Source organism: Aspergillus lucknowensis, assembly GCF_044049455.1.
Source record: "Aspergillus lucknowensis strain CBS 449.75 chromosome Unknown BJX67scaffold_13, whole genome shotgun sequence".
NCBI classification, from domain to species: Eukaryota; Fungi; Ascomycota; class Eurotiomycetes; order Eurotiales; family Aspergillaceae; genus Aspergillus; species Aspergillus lucknowensis.
Genome location: NW_027263557.1, coordinates 458,578 through 473,381, shown reverse-complemented (window position 1 = coordinate 473,381; position 14,804 = coordinate 458,578). Strand labels below are relative to the sequence as shown.

Below are 14,804 nucleotides of genomic sequence, written 5' to 3'. Positions count from 1 at the left end.
TACTAGTAATCCCCAACGGTTAACTTACCGGTGACACACAGAAAACTACTTTAGTAGGGCTTTCAAACTCATAGGTGACGGAATCTGCACCTGGACATACCTCATAGACAGCCAAGACTAGATGCCTTTGGCTATAAACCGCCAGAGTCGGCCCATGTTATCTCAAGACAAATCGTACATTATTCAGAGGTATCAGCGTCATCTACGTAAACATAAGACAATTAGTATACCCTATCCAGCTGCTGGGATATCATCCGCGCGGACAAAACAAAATAATCAGTCAAAAAAAAAAGAAGAAAGTCAATTCCACAGCTCGCAGGAAACAATCCGTCATCCATCTCCATTCTTCTTTATCGTCGATGCAACATGCTGAACCTGCAGTGAGAGAAACCGTCCGCCGGTAGATGCTTGACCGGGGTAATAGTAAGATATAGTCGTTGAAGAAACAAGAGAGATTATACGCCACGGAACTGGAATATGTGTTAGCTTGTCAGGAAAAAAACAGGGGGGTCGGGGGAGACTCACCATCCGCACAACCAAGAACCACATGGCGCCGAGGAATTTGAAAATCGAGAGACCTGCCACACTCCACAGTACGACGGCCATGTAGATCATAGATCGGTTGTTCTTCTCCAACTCGGCCTTTTCTGGGTCATCACTGAAGCGATCGAGACCCGCAGCGCTGAGGACGACAGCGCCAAGGGCGAAATTACAGAATACCCAGACGAGAACGACGGCGGACCGGAACCCCTTGTAGTAATCGGCTTGTCGCTCCTCTTCAGAGATGGTCTTGACTTCCTTGGGGGGTTTCTGGGCGAACTTCGCGAGTTCGGCTTCGTACTGTGCGTTTAGGTCGCCGTCATCCTGAGGGATGTTGACATCAACCTTTCCGCCGGGCTTCAGATTTGCTGAGGGCAGCTTTTCGGCTTTGTCGTCGCCCTTCGTACCCCATGTGATGTCGTGGGTGTTACAGAAAGCGTAGATGTTGAGCACGTTGATGTATGTTGGGGTTAGGAGGATGTATTGGATGAACTATGTCCGTCAATACTTTGATTTGATCACTTTGGGGAGTGCGTGACTTACGCAGGTAAACATGTGCCAGGGATCCATGAAGATAATCGAAGCGACAAACCACATGACGTATGTTGAGCCAAGGGAAACAATGATAGAGAAGAAAGTGCTGTTGGTGAAGAGGGTCGAGAAGGTGAAGTCGCCGTCCTTGACTTCTTCCTGAATTGACTTCACCGTTACGAACACCGCAGCAAAGGCGAGGTATATCATGATGAAAACCCAGAAATACACCATCGTCATGTACAGCTTGTTGGAACCACCGGGACGGTTTCCCAGAGACAGGACGAAGCACGTTACCAATGTCGCAAGATAGAGCCATTCAAATACCACTCCTAGAACCTCACCAGCAGTCCCTAGGAGTTTTGCATCCCCGAGATACGTTGTAAGGATGTGGAAGACCAAGAAGAAATTGCCCTTTGATCGGTTAGCAAGGTCGCCTCGGTGCAACGAAAAGAGCCACTTACAATACCAAACCAGGCGAATAGCATATTGATCGTCTGGTAGAAAGTCTCAATGAACAACATAAACTTGCGCAGTACACTATGGTCACTTCGCCAGAGCTGGTAGAAATGAGTAATCGCATAGACGGCCGCAAAGAAACTACCATTCAGCCATCGACGGCGCTGGAGGATGAACTCTGCCATCCGATCTGGGACATCAGTCTCACCAGTCGAAGACTTGACATACTGGAGCAGCCAGCGGCAGTTGCGCTTGGTGACAATCTCAAAGCACAGAATTCGATCCTCGGCCAGGTACATGTTCGCTGTGAAAATACCCGCATTGGCGCCGTGCATCTTCTCTCCCAGGAAGTATCTCTCTAGAGGACCTTGGCCATTTTTGTCGTTCTGCAGCGCGATATATCGATAGGCGGAGAAAGCACCCGGGAGAACGGAGATAAATCCAAAGGCGGATTCCAGAGGTTTGTCCAAGATGTTACTCAGCTTGTACTCAAAGTTCTGCCCGGCGACCAGCGGGTTAAGGAGCTTCTTTCCATGGTCCAACATGACTTTGATTTCACCGCACGCTCCTCCACACATAGGTTCCACATCAAACGCCTTCCAGAGGCGATAGATAGAGTCCTTGCCGGGCTGGGTGCCGGCGTCAAGCAAGACGCAGATGTTGGGATCTAAGACGCGACCAAAAGCCTGGAAAAACCATCGGTGTGAGTTAATCTTCTTTTGGTTCTTTTCCTTCAGACAGAAAATCATTTGCACCGGAACTCCAGAGCGAGGCTTGAGGTGGACTTGAGATCCCTTCAACTCCAAACCAACCTGTGTGGTGTACTCGTATATGTGGGCCGTCACGTCCTTTCCGTTGACTTGCTGCTTAGCAATGCCATCTTGGTAGCAGCCCAGACCGGCGAGCACGGCACGGGTTCGCGGGTTGATCTTGGCACGACCGTCGCTAATGACACAGACCACGATCTTTTTCCATGCATCCTTTCCCCAAGTCTTGCTTCGCGTCCTCGAACACATGTGTTCAATGTTCTTGAAGACACCAACCATCGTACGCGCGAAAAGGAAGTCATCCTCATTGTACATGGTGACCACAATAAAAAGCTCCGTATGTCGCGGCTTGGCGAATAGCTTCTGACGCAAGGTGAAACGTTCTTCGAAAAAGTCCGCTGGATCACAAGTAGCGGCGGAGTAGCGCATGTGGGTGAACTCGTCACGCTGGGAGTTTTCGGCGTGGGGGATCTGGTTGAGGAGCTTTGGGGCGATAGGACAATCGAGTACAAGATTACCTTGGAACAATTGAACTTCTTTAACGGTCTTCCATCGTCGAATCGGAGCTGGGCTGGGTGTATGCGCAATTGTGAGATCCTCCTGATAGTCATCGCTGTAAGGATTCTGCGCTCGGAAAGGGTCTTCCGGCTGTAAGATCGGGGTCTCATCTTCGTAGGAATGCTGGGGTCCAGAGTATTGCCCGAGATCATAATCATCATGGCCCGGCGAAACTGTTGGTTGGTATGGCTGAGTATAGTACGCGTCGTGGTGCGCTTGGGGGTCAACGGAGTATTCATAGCCCGGGTAAGCCTGCTGGGGTTGCGACTCATACGCTTCATTGTGGCCATAGGAGTGCGGGATTCGCTCGACAGAGAACTATGCAGGCAAGCGGCAAAGTCTTAGTATTGTGAAAGGCGGACTTCATACCCTGAGGCATCTCACCGTTGGTTGTTCCGCCAGCCGATCGCTTGAGGGCATCTCTAGGTGGTCGCGCCGCCCATATGGGCCATCGGAGAGCTGGTAGGCATCGAGGGGGCGACCAGGTGATGGCGATCGATTGCTTAACGTGCTAGATTGCATTATGGGCGAACGTGCGTCGTCCCCATAGGGGTCTCCTGAGGCTCAAATGTCAGTAGCTTGTTGCAGCGGAGTACGAGTATGCGCAGACGTAATGACGATGAGAGCGATGGAAAGGGCGATAACAGTCTCAGCAACGCGATGGTCACTGAGGAACAATTAAGGGGATTGCCCTTGTATGGTGTAATTCTGCGGGCGCTTGCGTTTCAGGAGGGAAATTTGATGCCGAGAATGAAGGGGAGGAGCCGCGCAATGCACAAGCGCAGACCAGCCAAGGCCCGAGCGGCAGGAAGACAAGCAGTGAGGCAAGCAGAGGTGTACTGACCCAAGCGATTGTAGGACATGTTGGCGGGCAGACTATCGACCTCGGGAGTGATCAGCCGGTTCCAAAAATGGGTGACCCCTTGAGATTCCTCTGCGAGGGAAGAGTTGGAATGCGCGACAATCGTTGGTGGACGTTTGTGAAGCTTAAAGCCGCTGTTTCTCGGCGAAGTTTCGAAAACGAGAGGGGTGAAAAGGGACCGCACGACGTCGAGAGCGTTTTCTGGAGGTAGGATAATCGTGGGGAGTACAGCACGAAATAAAGAAGAGGAAGAGGGAAAGGAAAAGGCGAGGTTGAACCTTGGAAGCTGGAGGGCGCGGCTGCGGGTTTCCAAGTTCCTTGTGGAACGAGCGCCTGATGGATGCAGCGCCACAGATATTCGGAGGTGCCTATTTCTTCAGATCTGGGGCAGAGCTCGTTATGAGAGATCTTGATCTGGAAATAGCTCTCTCGTCATCCGCTCCAGAACTGAGAGATTCAAGGCTGACGAAGTATGATGACAGAGAACCTTGTCCCATCGCATGTGCGGACACCCCAAGCTACATTCCCGAATCCCTGATTGACGACTTTCGTGACAGTCTCCATGAAACTGATCAATAATCCCCTGAAACATGATTACCCACTGCATGATGAATATCCATGGGTCAGAATCGTCGAATTGACGCAGCTCCATGGATTGACAGAGGAAGCCCCACGCGGTCACTGGGCCAACTACTGCTTGTGAGCGACCAACAGAAAAGGACCAAGCGACGACGCACGGCCACTTTGATGTGGCGGTGCACCTCCGATTCGCTTCGCGACGGCCCTTCACCAAAGTTCTTTTTATAACTATCCTGGAGCCTGGGAGCTTGGTTTGCGCAGTCTTCCAGAAGGGCAGAATTTTCAGCGGCCCGGAGTGCCCACTCGAAATTCGAGGGCGCGGGGCTGACCCCATTGTCAAGGAATCGACGGAGATGTCTCCTTCGCAGTCTATCAGCTTCTCTGCCCTCAATGAAGAAACGATTCTCGTTACTGTCACAGGGCTGATCAATAAATATCCGGTACCCAACCAAGCTTGCGGGTTGAGGACTTGGGAACAGGAGCCACAGAGGCTCCGGTACCCACGATACTGTAGCGTCCCCGACAACACCAGCCTTCATTGAAGTCAATATCATTCTCGGTGCTCTCGCCATTAACATGGAAAATTCTTTCGTGGCGATTCCTGGTGGTGGTTGATGCCTCAGGTTACAAATGGCCCTATCGATAAAGATCGGAGAAGATGCAAACCCCGCCTCCACTAAGCACGATTCAACCTCGTCGGGAAAATAGACGGTGACAAAGACAATGACGACAGCAAATTCGTCCAGTGGCCAGAGGGCTAGCGTCTTATTTGTCTGTCTCGGCAATATCTGTATGATCCCCTTCTACAATTCTCGCCGGAATTTGCTAATCACTGTAGGCCGCTCCACAATGGCAGAAGGGGTCTTCCGCAACGTCGCTGCTGCGCACCCCTTGATTGAAAAAGTCGATTCCTGTGGTACAGGGGCATACCATGTCCTTGACCCTCCAGACTCTCGTACAATGGCCACCCTCCGGCGCCACGGCATTAGGAACTACAACCACGCTGCCCGAAAGGTCACCCTCGAAGACTTCCTCCAATTTGACTACCTCCTCGCCATGGACGGGTATAACCTGGAAGATCTGTTGGAACTGCGCGCTTCTATCCTGGCTTCACCGAACAAGGCTGCTGCTGGCAGCAATCGCGCGACCCGTGGCAGGGGTACCCAGGCGGCGGCGACGGCTTCGATTGCTGCCAGCGTCGAGGCTGGTGCTAAGGTCGCAGAGGTGCGCCTCTTTGGTGATTTTGGACCGGGAGGCGCTTTGCATGAGCGTGTCGGTGGTGGCGAGGTGGTCCAGGACCCTTACTACGGCGGGGCCAATGGCTTCGAGGAGGTTTATCAGCAGGTGGTGCGATTCTCGAAAAACTTCTTGGATCACTTGGAGAAGAAGAGCCAAAATTAGAGTTATCATCGACCTTCAAGTAGATACCCATGGTTTGCTAGATCAAAATAGATGTCTTCAGTCAGATCTGTCGTGTGCACAATGGAGAAATAAATGCATGGAGATAAGGTTAGACAAGATATGGTACATGTCTCACGTTCGCCGGCTCAACTATACTCTTTCACTGATCTTGATGGCTGTTCTACATCCAAGTCGAATGACACTGACCAGTGGGTCGTATGGCTGTGCCTCTTTGGAGTCGTTCTCAACAGCATGATCAAGGTGTTCCAGCTCTTCGTCGCGAATCCTTCGGAACGTCGTAAGCATTTCCTTCAACTCATCGTCTAGCTCCTCCCCACGACTCTGTGCGTCAGCCTCCCACGATAAGATTTCCCGGACCTGCTCGTTATAGTGCGATCCAATTTCCGTTTCCACAGCCTCAGTGCAGGCCATCGCTGCCTCCCGCCCCATGACGCCGGTAGACCAACCCAAGAATGTAGCCGCGGCCTCCCATACCGGATACATTGCGGTCGGACGTACTCGGTGCTTGGCGATCATCTGGTTGAATGTCTTGAAATGCCCCTCTTCCTGGTTGTACATGTGCTTCATCAATGGTCGCAGATGTGGGTGCGAGCGGACGACCTGCGGCGTTTGGGCGGTATAAATGAGCGTGGCGGCTAATTCGCCGGCTTGGTTGACCCGCAGCGCGCTATCGAGGAACTCTTTCTGCTTTTCACTGAGAAAATATTTCGGTTTTGGAGCTTTCGGGTTCGGCTGGGACTCTGTAGACTGGTGGGTAGGTGTTGTGTGGTATCGGCGGTGGAGGAGCGCGGACGGGGCGAGAAAATCCAGCATGAGAGGCGCTGCTGCAGCTGCTTGGGGACATGGGAGAAAAGAACATCTCCGAAGCGCCATGAAGGGCTGCATCTTGAGTATACAGGCAATCGAAGCCGAAGGTGGCCCGATCGAAGAGAATAGCCGCAGGTTTGAAGATGGGACGTCGGCCCGGAACGCCAACCCTGGCGCTGGACTGGACGTCATTCCAGGCCCAATAATAATGAGGAAGAGCCCAGAGTGAATTCTGGCGGTCTCTCCGACTTCAACTCTTTCAACCCGCCACCCACAGCTGCTTTCTTTTGATATCCTAACCCCTCAGCAGCCTTTTTACTTGACATTACTATATATTCTGCATTCTCTTTTCAAGGTGTCTGAACCTTATCTATCTATACTACGTGAACTATACTCTCTAAATCTGGATTGCCACTCACAACCCTTTTCTTCTCATTGCGACAGCTACCAGGGGTCTTTCGCTCATTTCTTTCTCAACTGGGATTTTCTCCCTTAATCCACGATTTTCATTTGCTCAAGAAGACTCTGCCACTTTTTGTATTCACTTGTGTTATCGGACACTGCTAGAAGTTTCCGGCTGTCACTCAGCGGCTAGCAATTCACAATGGCCGATGACCTCGACGCAGAATTGCTCGCTTTGGCGGGCGATGACGCCTCTGATGAGGAAGCCTCCCCCCCGCCTCGCAAGCAACCCTCTGAATCTCCCGCTCCTTCCGCGTCACCACGCTCACCTGAACCAACGTCAACGATGGGTAGGAAAGGCACAGCAAAAACTGCCCGTCGTGCTCGCAAGGCGCGCAGAGATGATGAAGAGGAGGAGGATGGAGAAGTGTATGTTTAGAATTCCCCGTTCGTTTCTCACTCACTGTCTCTGTGGCGACCTGAGAGTTTACTGACGCCATGTACCGTAACACCAGATCGGCCGCCGACTCTCTCAACTCAGTCAGCATGTCTGAATCGGAGGAAGCATCTGAATCGGAAGCAGAAGTCGATGATGATGGCCCAATTTTCCCTTACGAGAAGCTCTACCTCTCCGCCAAAGACAAACAGGATATTATGGCAATGCCTGAGATTCAGAGGGAGCAGATCCTCTCCGAGCGTGCACAGGAGGTAGATCGCCACAACCAGGATCTCGCCCTTCGCCGTCTTCTGGCTTCTCGGGAGAAAGAGGAAGCTCGCAAAGCAAAGAAAAATAAGCGCAAGGCGAGTGCCGCGAACCTAGACGAGGGTGCCCGTAAAAGTTCTCGACAGAAGACGACGCTTGGTGGGCGCAAGGTCGGTGAGGCTTCGGAAGCAATCGAGGCTTATAAGCGACAGCGAGAGCAGAAGGGGAAACGCGATAAACTTCGCCGTCGGGATTCTGCAACAAAGGATAATAAATCCCGATCTCGGGTTTCTGATGAGGATGCAGAAGGGGAGAGCGAAGTCGAGTGGGATGAACGCGAACGCTCTCCGTCGCCTCCGAAGGACGACCCTCCAGCAGATCTGCGTGATATCCAGCGGACTCGTGTAGGCAGGACTAACTTCGCACAAGTTTGCTTCTATCCCGGGTTTGAAGAGGCTATTTCGGGGTGTTATGCCCGCGTCAACATAGGACCGAACAGAGATACAGGGCTGAACGAGTATCGCCTCTGCTTGATAAAGAGTGAGTATCGGTAGTATCCGGGGTGTGCTGGGACGCCGCTAACTTCTCTAGGGTTTGCCGAGGGAAGGCCGTACGCCCTGGAGGGTGCAAATGGCCGGTCATTCGTGACGAACCAGTACGCTGTGTTGGGCCATGGCAAGTCCGAACGCGAGTTCCCGTTCATTGCTTGCTCCGACTCGTCATTCACAGAAGTATGACGCTACCACATCCATAAATACTGTCCTCGAGCTAATGAACCTGATAGGCTGAATTCAACCGGTACAGACAGACCATGGCTGTTGAGGATTGCAAGATGGCGACGAGGTCTCAGGTAGCTAAGAAGGTGGCGGATATCAACCGCTTACTCAACCACAAATTCACCAACGAGGAATTAAATGAGAAGTTGCGGAAGCAAGGGTCTCTAGATTCCAAGATGACAGTCTTCAAACGCGTTGAGATCGAGAAGAAGTTAAAACTTGCTCGGGAACTCGGCGATGATACGGAAGTGGAGAGATTGCAGGCCGAACTTGCAAGCCAGATCCCGAAACTTGCCTTTGGCTCCAGTACCTCCAAACCACGTGCCGATAAGCTTTCCGAGCATGAGCGTCTCGCCCAATTGAACCTGCGGAACCAGAAGCTCAACTACGAAAACGTGCGTCGCGCGCAACTGGAGGAGCGCAAAGCCAGCCGGAGGGCCGCTGCCGCCGCTGCTCGTGGAGACGCTCCAATCAATCCTTTCCTCCGCGTCAAGACTGTAGCAAAAACTCACCACGATGTGAATGGATCAACGGCTAAACCCGAAGAGAACGGTAGTCGCGGGGCAACTCCTGCTTCAAATGCGTCGAAAGCGAACACGCCTGACTGGGGCAACACACCATTCAACTCGCAGAAGAAGCAGTCCAAGGGAGGTGTCGCAACGATCCGTCATCGGAACATGGACGATGAGAACATTGCAGCCCTGAACCTGGACATTGACATTGAAATCTAGCCTTTCGATTCCCGACCGGCAAGCCGAATGCACGCTCTAATCCACTTTCTATTTGGCTTTCTTTCTTTTAATTCCCAGTTGTTACGGAAATGGCGAGCATTCGGCGCAACAGTGTTTGAAACCTTCCTGTATCTTCTCTTAGAGATGGTGTTCGACTGGCGTTCTGTCTTCCTGCATACGGCCTGTATATGGACAATGTCACGTCTTTTTGGCTCTAACATTCGATTCTGTGATCGTGTATTCTTTCTCGTTGTCATTGTTGCCTGAGGCCATATATGTGGCCGGCCGTTATCGTGAGGTCACGTGGTGATAGCGACGCGGTGCGCGTCCCGTCGCGGGTGGGTTTCCGCCCTGGATTTGTGGTGGTGGAACATGCTTGAAACCTCCAATTCCAGACCTGTTTCGATTGCTTCTCTCGCTAGACTTATAAAATGGTCTTTTAGCCAGACTTCACATTCATCCCCACTCATAATACACCTAATACCTCATAATGTCGTCTCCCTCAACCCCACAGACGGTGCGGTCTGCTTCTGTGGCAGCCGATTCACCAGAAATACTCACTCCGAGGAGGAAGATCAAGGCAATGCTCGCGGACTTCGACAGCGACAGCGACTCTGACAATGCCAAACCCGCGAGTCGAAAACCCAACGCGGGCTTCCGCAATTCCTTGAAAGCCAAACCCCTTCCGACGCGCAAAGTGACCATGGATTCAGACGAGGACGAGAACGAGGACGACGACCACGACATTGCCGTGCCTAGAGGCCGCACGGCAGCACGTCTACAGGGATATGCTACGGATCGTACGCGTGCTACGGAAACCGCATTTGAAAGAGTTTCAAAGACTCTACGCGCGGAGAAAGAGGGGCCCGATGACACGCGTCGCGAATCTGTTGAAGACAAAGACATTTCGTCGGACGATGACCTGCCTGCAGCTGGACCGAGGCGGAGAATCCAAAATGTGCGTGTAGCCCGTGATGAGGATGGTGACTCGGTTAGGTCGCGGTCTCGCGCACGCTCCTTTTCTCCCTTGTTCGTGTCCTCGCCAGTGCGAGGGGTGAGTGTTGGAGGCGAACGACGCGACGGAGAAGATTCGGGAAATGAGGAGGGCGTAACGAAGCGTAATAATCGCTTCCTTGCGCTCGTTGCCCGAAAACGAAAGGAACGCGAGGAGAAGGAGAGGCTTGAAGCTGAGAAGAAAGCTGCGAAGGCCAAAGAACAAGAAGGGTCAAACTCGAATTTATTCTCTGATGATGATGGCACAGATGATGGTGGCTCTGGTCGAAAGAAGGTCCCGCAACAGTCACGTCCTGGCCGCAAGGCCAGTAAGAAGGCCCTGGAGGAGATGCATCGTGAGACACAGAGGATGAGCAGGAATATGCAGTTGGCGCATGAGCCACAGACGAAAAAGAAGTATACAACGGATAGTTTGTTTGCTCGCTTCAACTTTATGCAACCCCAGGAACAGGCTGCGCCGGAACAGACTGCGGAGAACTCTTCAACCACGACAGACTCGCAACATTCCTCGGACATCGAGGCACAAAAGGACAAGGACACTCCACATACATCACCTGTTTTACCGTCCGCCGATGTTCCGGATGGTTCAAGGAAGGAAAGGGAAGTGAACTTTCCAGCCCTAGAGCAGCTTATGAGTGACCCTACAGAGGAGACTCAGAAATTACAGGGCCAGACGGCCAAATCAAACACTGAACTGTCTAGTGTCAAGAAAGGAAAGATGCCGGTAAGAGTGGCTCCAGTTCGCGTTAAACTTTCTCGAGAGCAGGTGGCCCTGCACCAGAAGTACGATTCGGACAGTGACCTGGAAATCGTCACCTCTCCGGCTAAGTGCCGACGAATTGCGGCGTTCGAAAATCTCCCAGCACGACACGCCCAAGAGCCAGCGTCTGTGTCCAAATTGAAAGTATTGGCACATCTTACATCTCCCACCCGGAAATTCACGATGAATTCTGCTGAGCTATCCGCAACTCTTCTGAACCAAGCAAAGCAGCAGGCGGCCAAAGAAAGAATGGAGAGGATAGAGGAGTTAAGAGCGAAGGGAATTGTCGTGGAGACTGCTGCTGAGCGCGCTGCTTTCGAAGACGAAGTGGAGAATCTCGTTGAAAAGGCGCGCCAGGAAGGCGAAGAAATTGCAAAGAAGGAACGGGAAGCCGCGAAACGGGAGAATGGGGTTGACCAGGATGATGACGATGATAGTGACTATGAACTCTCTGGCTCAGAAGAGGAGGACGGTGGGGTGGGCCAGGACGAAGGTGAAGAGGAAGAAGAGGAGGAAGTGGAGGATGAGGCCAAAGCTGAGAGGGAAGGAGATTTAATTGACTCCGAGGCTGATGAAGATGAGGATGACGGTCCCGAATCTGGTATGGAGGAGACGGCTGAACCCCTGCTGGAGGATCTGGAAATGCCAACCCGAAGGCGCAAGAGACCTATTCGGGTTGTGAGCGATGACGAAGAAGAAGACGAAGACCAGGCGCCGAAGACACCTGCAAAGCCGATCAACCCTTTCCTGAAATCGGTAGAACGGCCAAACATCCCTGTGAAGCCTTCTGAGGCCACAATGAGCTTAACTCAGGCTTTTGCGGGCACGCTTGTCACAAGCCAAGATATGAGCCAGGAAAATGCGACTATTCCTCCATCACTACCAGACCCGGACTCTCAAATTGTCATCAAGGACAGCCAAGAACAACGCGCTGGGTTGACTGATGCGTTCGCAGGCTACTGGCAACCAGATGCTCGAGTTTCCGAGTCTCCTGCTCTTCGAAGCGTCTCCCAGACGTCTTATATTCCAGACCCAACACAGGATGCGGGTTTTGTTCTCTCACCTTTTGATCCCAACAAGAGGTTCCTCGATACTCCCACATCAACTATCGAGACGGTCCTTGTAGATCAGAATCACTCCCCGGTTGCCTCCAAGAACCGAAAGAACCTGAGACGCGGAAAAGCCCCAGAACTCTCTGCTATTGAGGAACAGGAAGAAAGTGGCTTTGAGATTGACGCGAGTGCGTTCGACGTCATGAAGAAAGTGGCGAAAGCCAAAAAGCGCAGCGACGATTTCGATCGTAACAAGAGCAAGGCAAGGGAGGTGGTCGAGGAAGCTGCAGAAGAATCGGATGACGAATACGCCGGCCTTGGAGGTGCAAGTGATGACGATGCCGACGACGAAGAGAACGCATATGATCGAGAGATGATCAATGATAATAGCGGTGAAAATGTCGACGCCAAGCAGCTGGCTGCTTTGAATGCGTACGTTTTATGGACTTTGGACTGTTTTCCCTTGCATTCTTGCTAATTACTGCCTAGACTTCACCAGAGAAATGCGGACGAGAAATCCGTGGCTAAATTGCTGAAGGACATCACCACAGGAGCATTTCGTCGACGACGTGGCAATGATGATGAGTTTGATCTGGACGACTCAGACGATGAGCTGCTGGCACGCCAAAGGCAGAAGCAACGGGAGTTCGCGCGGATGCGGAATGCCCTCCTTGCCGACGAGAAGATTGGGGAAATTGCTGAAAATCCTAAGAAGGCAGCCTTCTTCAAAGCGATTGAAGACCGCGATGACGGGGATGATGTCGGTTTCGATTTTCTGGGTTACGACCAAGAGAGTAGTACGCAGAACGACCCTTCGTCGCAGGATGGAACCACGGAAGCGCAGCCAGCAGCAGAGAGCAACAAGAGGAAGCGACCCTTGGAGCCTGCCGCCGCGGATGTAAACAACCGGCCTCCACCACATCTCCGCCGAAAGCCTGCCAGTGCGATGTCGAAGAAGCCGGCTACTCTTGCTGAGATCCGCGAGACAGTCTCCTTCCTAACCGAACGACCCGAATACGACTCCTTCCAGGAGGACGCCTCTGTCGACGAAAACCAGGAGGAGCCGCATGTTGGTGAAGAGGGTACGGAGGAAACAGAGGAACCACCCTTGATGACCAGCCGACAAAGGGAACCGTCCGCGGCTCCTCGTCACCCACGCCGCACGCGAGGTCCCGTGGTGGACCGCCTGGCCCTGCTCCGACAAGCGTCTTCGAATTCTGCGACATCAGCTTCTTCTAATACTCGATTTGCTTTCCACACCGGATCCGCAAACGACAAGATTAGTTCGTTCGGGTTCCGGCCGCCAATCCTGCGGAAGACGACGACGACGTCCTCATCCAGCTCGTCAGCGTCGACCTCCGATTCATCCCGCGTGACCAAGGCCTCGGGAGCATCGCTGGCAAAGAAAGGATCGGTCAACTACTACACCGCGGCGCGAGAGCGCGACAGAGAAAGACAGCTGCGGATGCAGCACCGCAACCGAGGGTCCAACATCACTGCGTTGCTGAACAAGCACGCAGCTAACAGGTTGGGTGCGTTGGGCGGGAGGGGGAACTGGGATTGAGCGATCTGCTTGTGCCTGGCGTTGGGATAGGAGTATTTGCATACCTTGGGTTACTTAGTAGCCAATAAATTATTACACAGATACTTACATCTACGCACTAATCATTTTATTTGCTTCAACGCCTCCAGCTCCGGAATAAGGTCCAATAACGACTTAATCGTCTTGGTACCCTCCGGCACATTTGCAGGTGCTTCAGCTTGCTGGGAAAGATAATATGCCTTCCATCCAGCATTCACAGCACCATGGTAATCCCTCGCGTACTCATCCCCAACGTGAACACACTCCCAGCCCTCATTATCCCCTGCGCCAGGTCTCAAACTCTGTGCCGTACGCAGTGCCACATCCCAGACCAACGGATCCGGCTTCTCCACACCAAGTTGGTAACTGGTGAGCACGAAGTCGACGTCCTTCTGGTGCTGCAAGGGACTGATCCTCTCCCTCTCCTCCTCAAAACCCGGTAATTTATGGCTCTCCGTTTCACCCGCCCTCGCCTCGCCAACCGACACACCCAAGGACTGCAGCACGGAGCAGATGCGGTCATCCGAGTTCGAGACGACGCCGATAACGATCTTCCTCCTGGCCTCGAGACCACCCCCATCTCGCTGTATCGACCGCAGGTGTTTGAAAAACGGTGCTACCCCGCGACAGAGCTTATATCCCCGTATACTTGCGAATCGATCGAGCAGGTCGTGTATCAGCGCCGCCGGAATTTCGGTCGTGGTGTTGCGTTTGTCGTCGTCCCTTTCAAAGGCGCCCGCGAAACTGGCACGGATCACATCTTCCCACCACTGTTGGGGCCCGGCGTATTTGCCGCGCAGGGCAAGGTCACGGCCGTAATTAGGGTGTGAAAGTGATTGGGCTTTGAAGGCAGCTTTGAAGGCCTCACGGAGGTGCAAGTAGGAGACGTGAATGCCGAAGTTCGAGGCGGAGGCACGGTATTGCGTGGGAATTGTCCTGCGGGGGTGGAAGAGGGTGTTGAAGGCGTCGAAGGTGAGGAGGAGAGGGCGCATTTCCAGGTCTTATGTCGGAGGGGTCGGGGGGGTTGAGGAGTGTTCGAGAGCAAGACTGGCTGTGGGGGAGTCGGCGAGCTCAGCCTTCCCGTCGGGAAGGCTTCTTCACTTCTCCAGATCGTCACAGCACGCAACTGCAGATACGATGGTGTGCAATCGGCACAGACTCCGAATTCCAGAATCGAGATGTTCCAATAACGCCATTTCTGGTCTGATTCAAATTCGGAGGATACTAAAATAGCGTACAGAAGCCGTGCCGATGACGCG

General features: G+C 52.8%; 6 protein-coding genes across 6 annotated transcripts; 3 read left to right on the top strand and 3 right to left on the bottom strand.

Moving 5' to 3' along the window:
* Positions 1–414: 414 nt before the first annotated feature.
* On the bottom strand, positions 415–3,916 carry chsA (chitin synthase I). The gene is made up of 6 exons (XM_071035066.1): positions 3,700–3,916; positions 3,240–3,412; positions 1,536–3,173; positions 1,084–1,485; positions 526–1,032; positions 415–470 (listed from the first exon to the last, which is right to left on the bottom strand). The coding sequence occupies exons 1-6, from the start codon at positions 3,716–3,718 to the stop codon at positions 456–458; spliced, it is 2,754 nt and encodes a 917-aa protein (XP_070887623.1). The 5' UTR covers positions 3,719–3,916; the 3' UTR covers positions 415–455.
* Positions 3,917–4,862: 946 nt separating this feature from the next.
* ltpA (tyrosine protein phosphatase LTP1) lies at positions 4,863–5,772 on the top strand. Its single transcript, XM_071035063.1, has 2 exons — positions 4,863–5,086; positions 5,135–5,772. Exons 1-2 carry the CDS (start codon positions 5,020–5,022, stop codon positions 5,695–5,697), a joined length of 630 nt encoding a protein of 209 aa, XP_070887622.1. The 5' UTR covers positions 4,863–5,019; the 3' UTR covers positions 5,698–5,772.
* A 75-nt stretch (positions 5,773–5,847) lies between these two features.
* BJX67DRAFT_380010 (demethoxyubiquinone hydroxylase family protein) lies at positions 5,848–6,531 on the bottom strand (the record flags this gene model as incomplete). The annotated part of the gene is made up of 1 exon (XM_071032700.1): positions 5,848–6,531. One exon carries the CDS (start codon positions 6,529–6,531, stop codon positions 5,848–5,850), a length of 684 nt encoding a protein of 227 aa, XP_070887621.1.
* Positions 6,532–6,923: 392 nt separating this feature from the next.
* On the top strand, positions 6,924–9,382 carry BJX67DRAFT_46784 (RNA polymerase-associated protein). The gene is made up of 4 exons (XM_071035064.1): positions 6,924–7,356; positions 7,443–8,170; positions 8,222–8,361; positions 8,415–9,382. Exons 1-4 carry the CDS (start codon positions 7,130–7,132, stop codon positions 9,135–9,137), a joined length of 1,818 nt encoding a protein of 605 aa, XP_070887620.1. The 5' UTR covers positions 6,924–7,129; the 3' UTR covers positions 9,138–9,382.
* Positions 9,383–9,573: 191 nt separating this feature from the next.
* BJX67DRAFT_349958 (uncharacterized protein) lies at positions 9,574–13,551 on the top strand. The gene is made up of 2 exons (XM_071028794.1): positions 9,574–12,395; positions 12,453–13,551. The coding sequence occupies exons 1-2, from the start codon at positions 9,628–9,630 to the stop codon at positions 13,525–13,527; spliced, it is 3,843 nt and encodes a 1,280-aa protein (XP_070887619.1). The 5' UTR covers positions 9,574–9,627; the 3' UTR covers positions 13,528–13,551.
* On the bottom strand, positions 13,552–14,732 carry BJX67DRAFT_349957 (HAD-like domain-containing protein). The gene has a single exon (XM_071028793.1). The coding sequence runs from the start codon at positions 14,535–14,537 to the stop codon at positions 13,629–13,631; it is 909 nt and encodes a 302-aa protein (XP_070887618.1). The 5' UTR covers positions 14,538–14,732; the 3' UTR covers positions 13,552–13,628.
* Between the last annotated feature and the right edge of the window lie 72 nt (positions 14,733–14,804).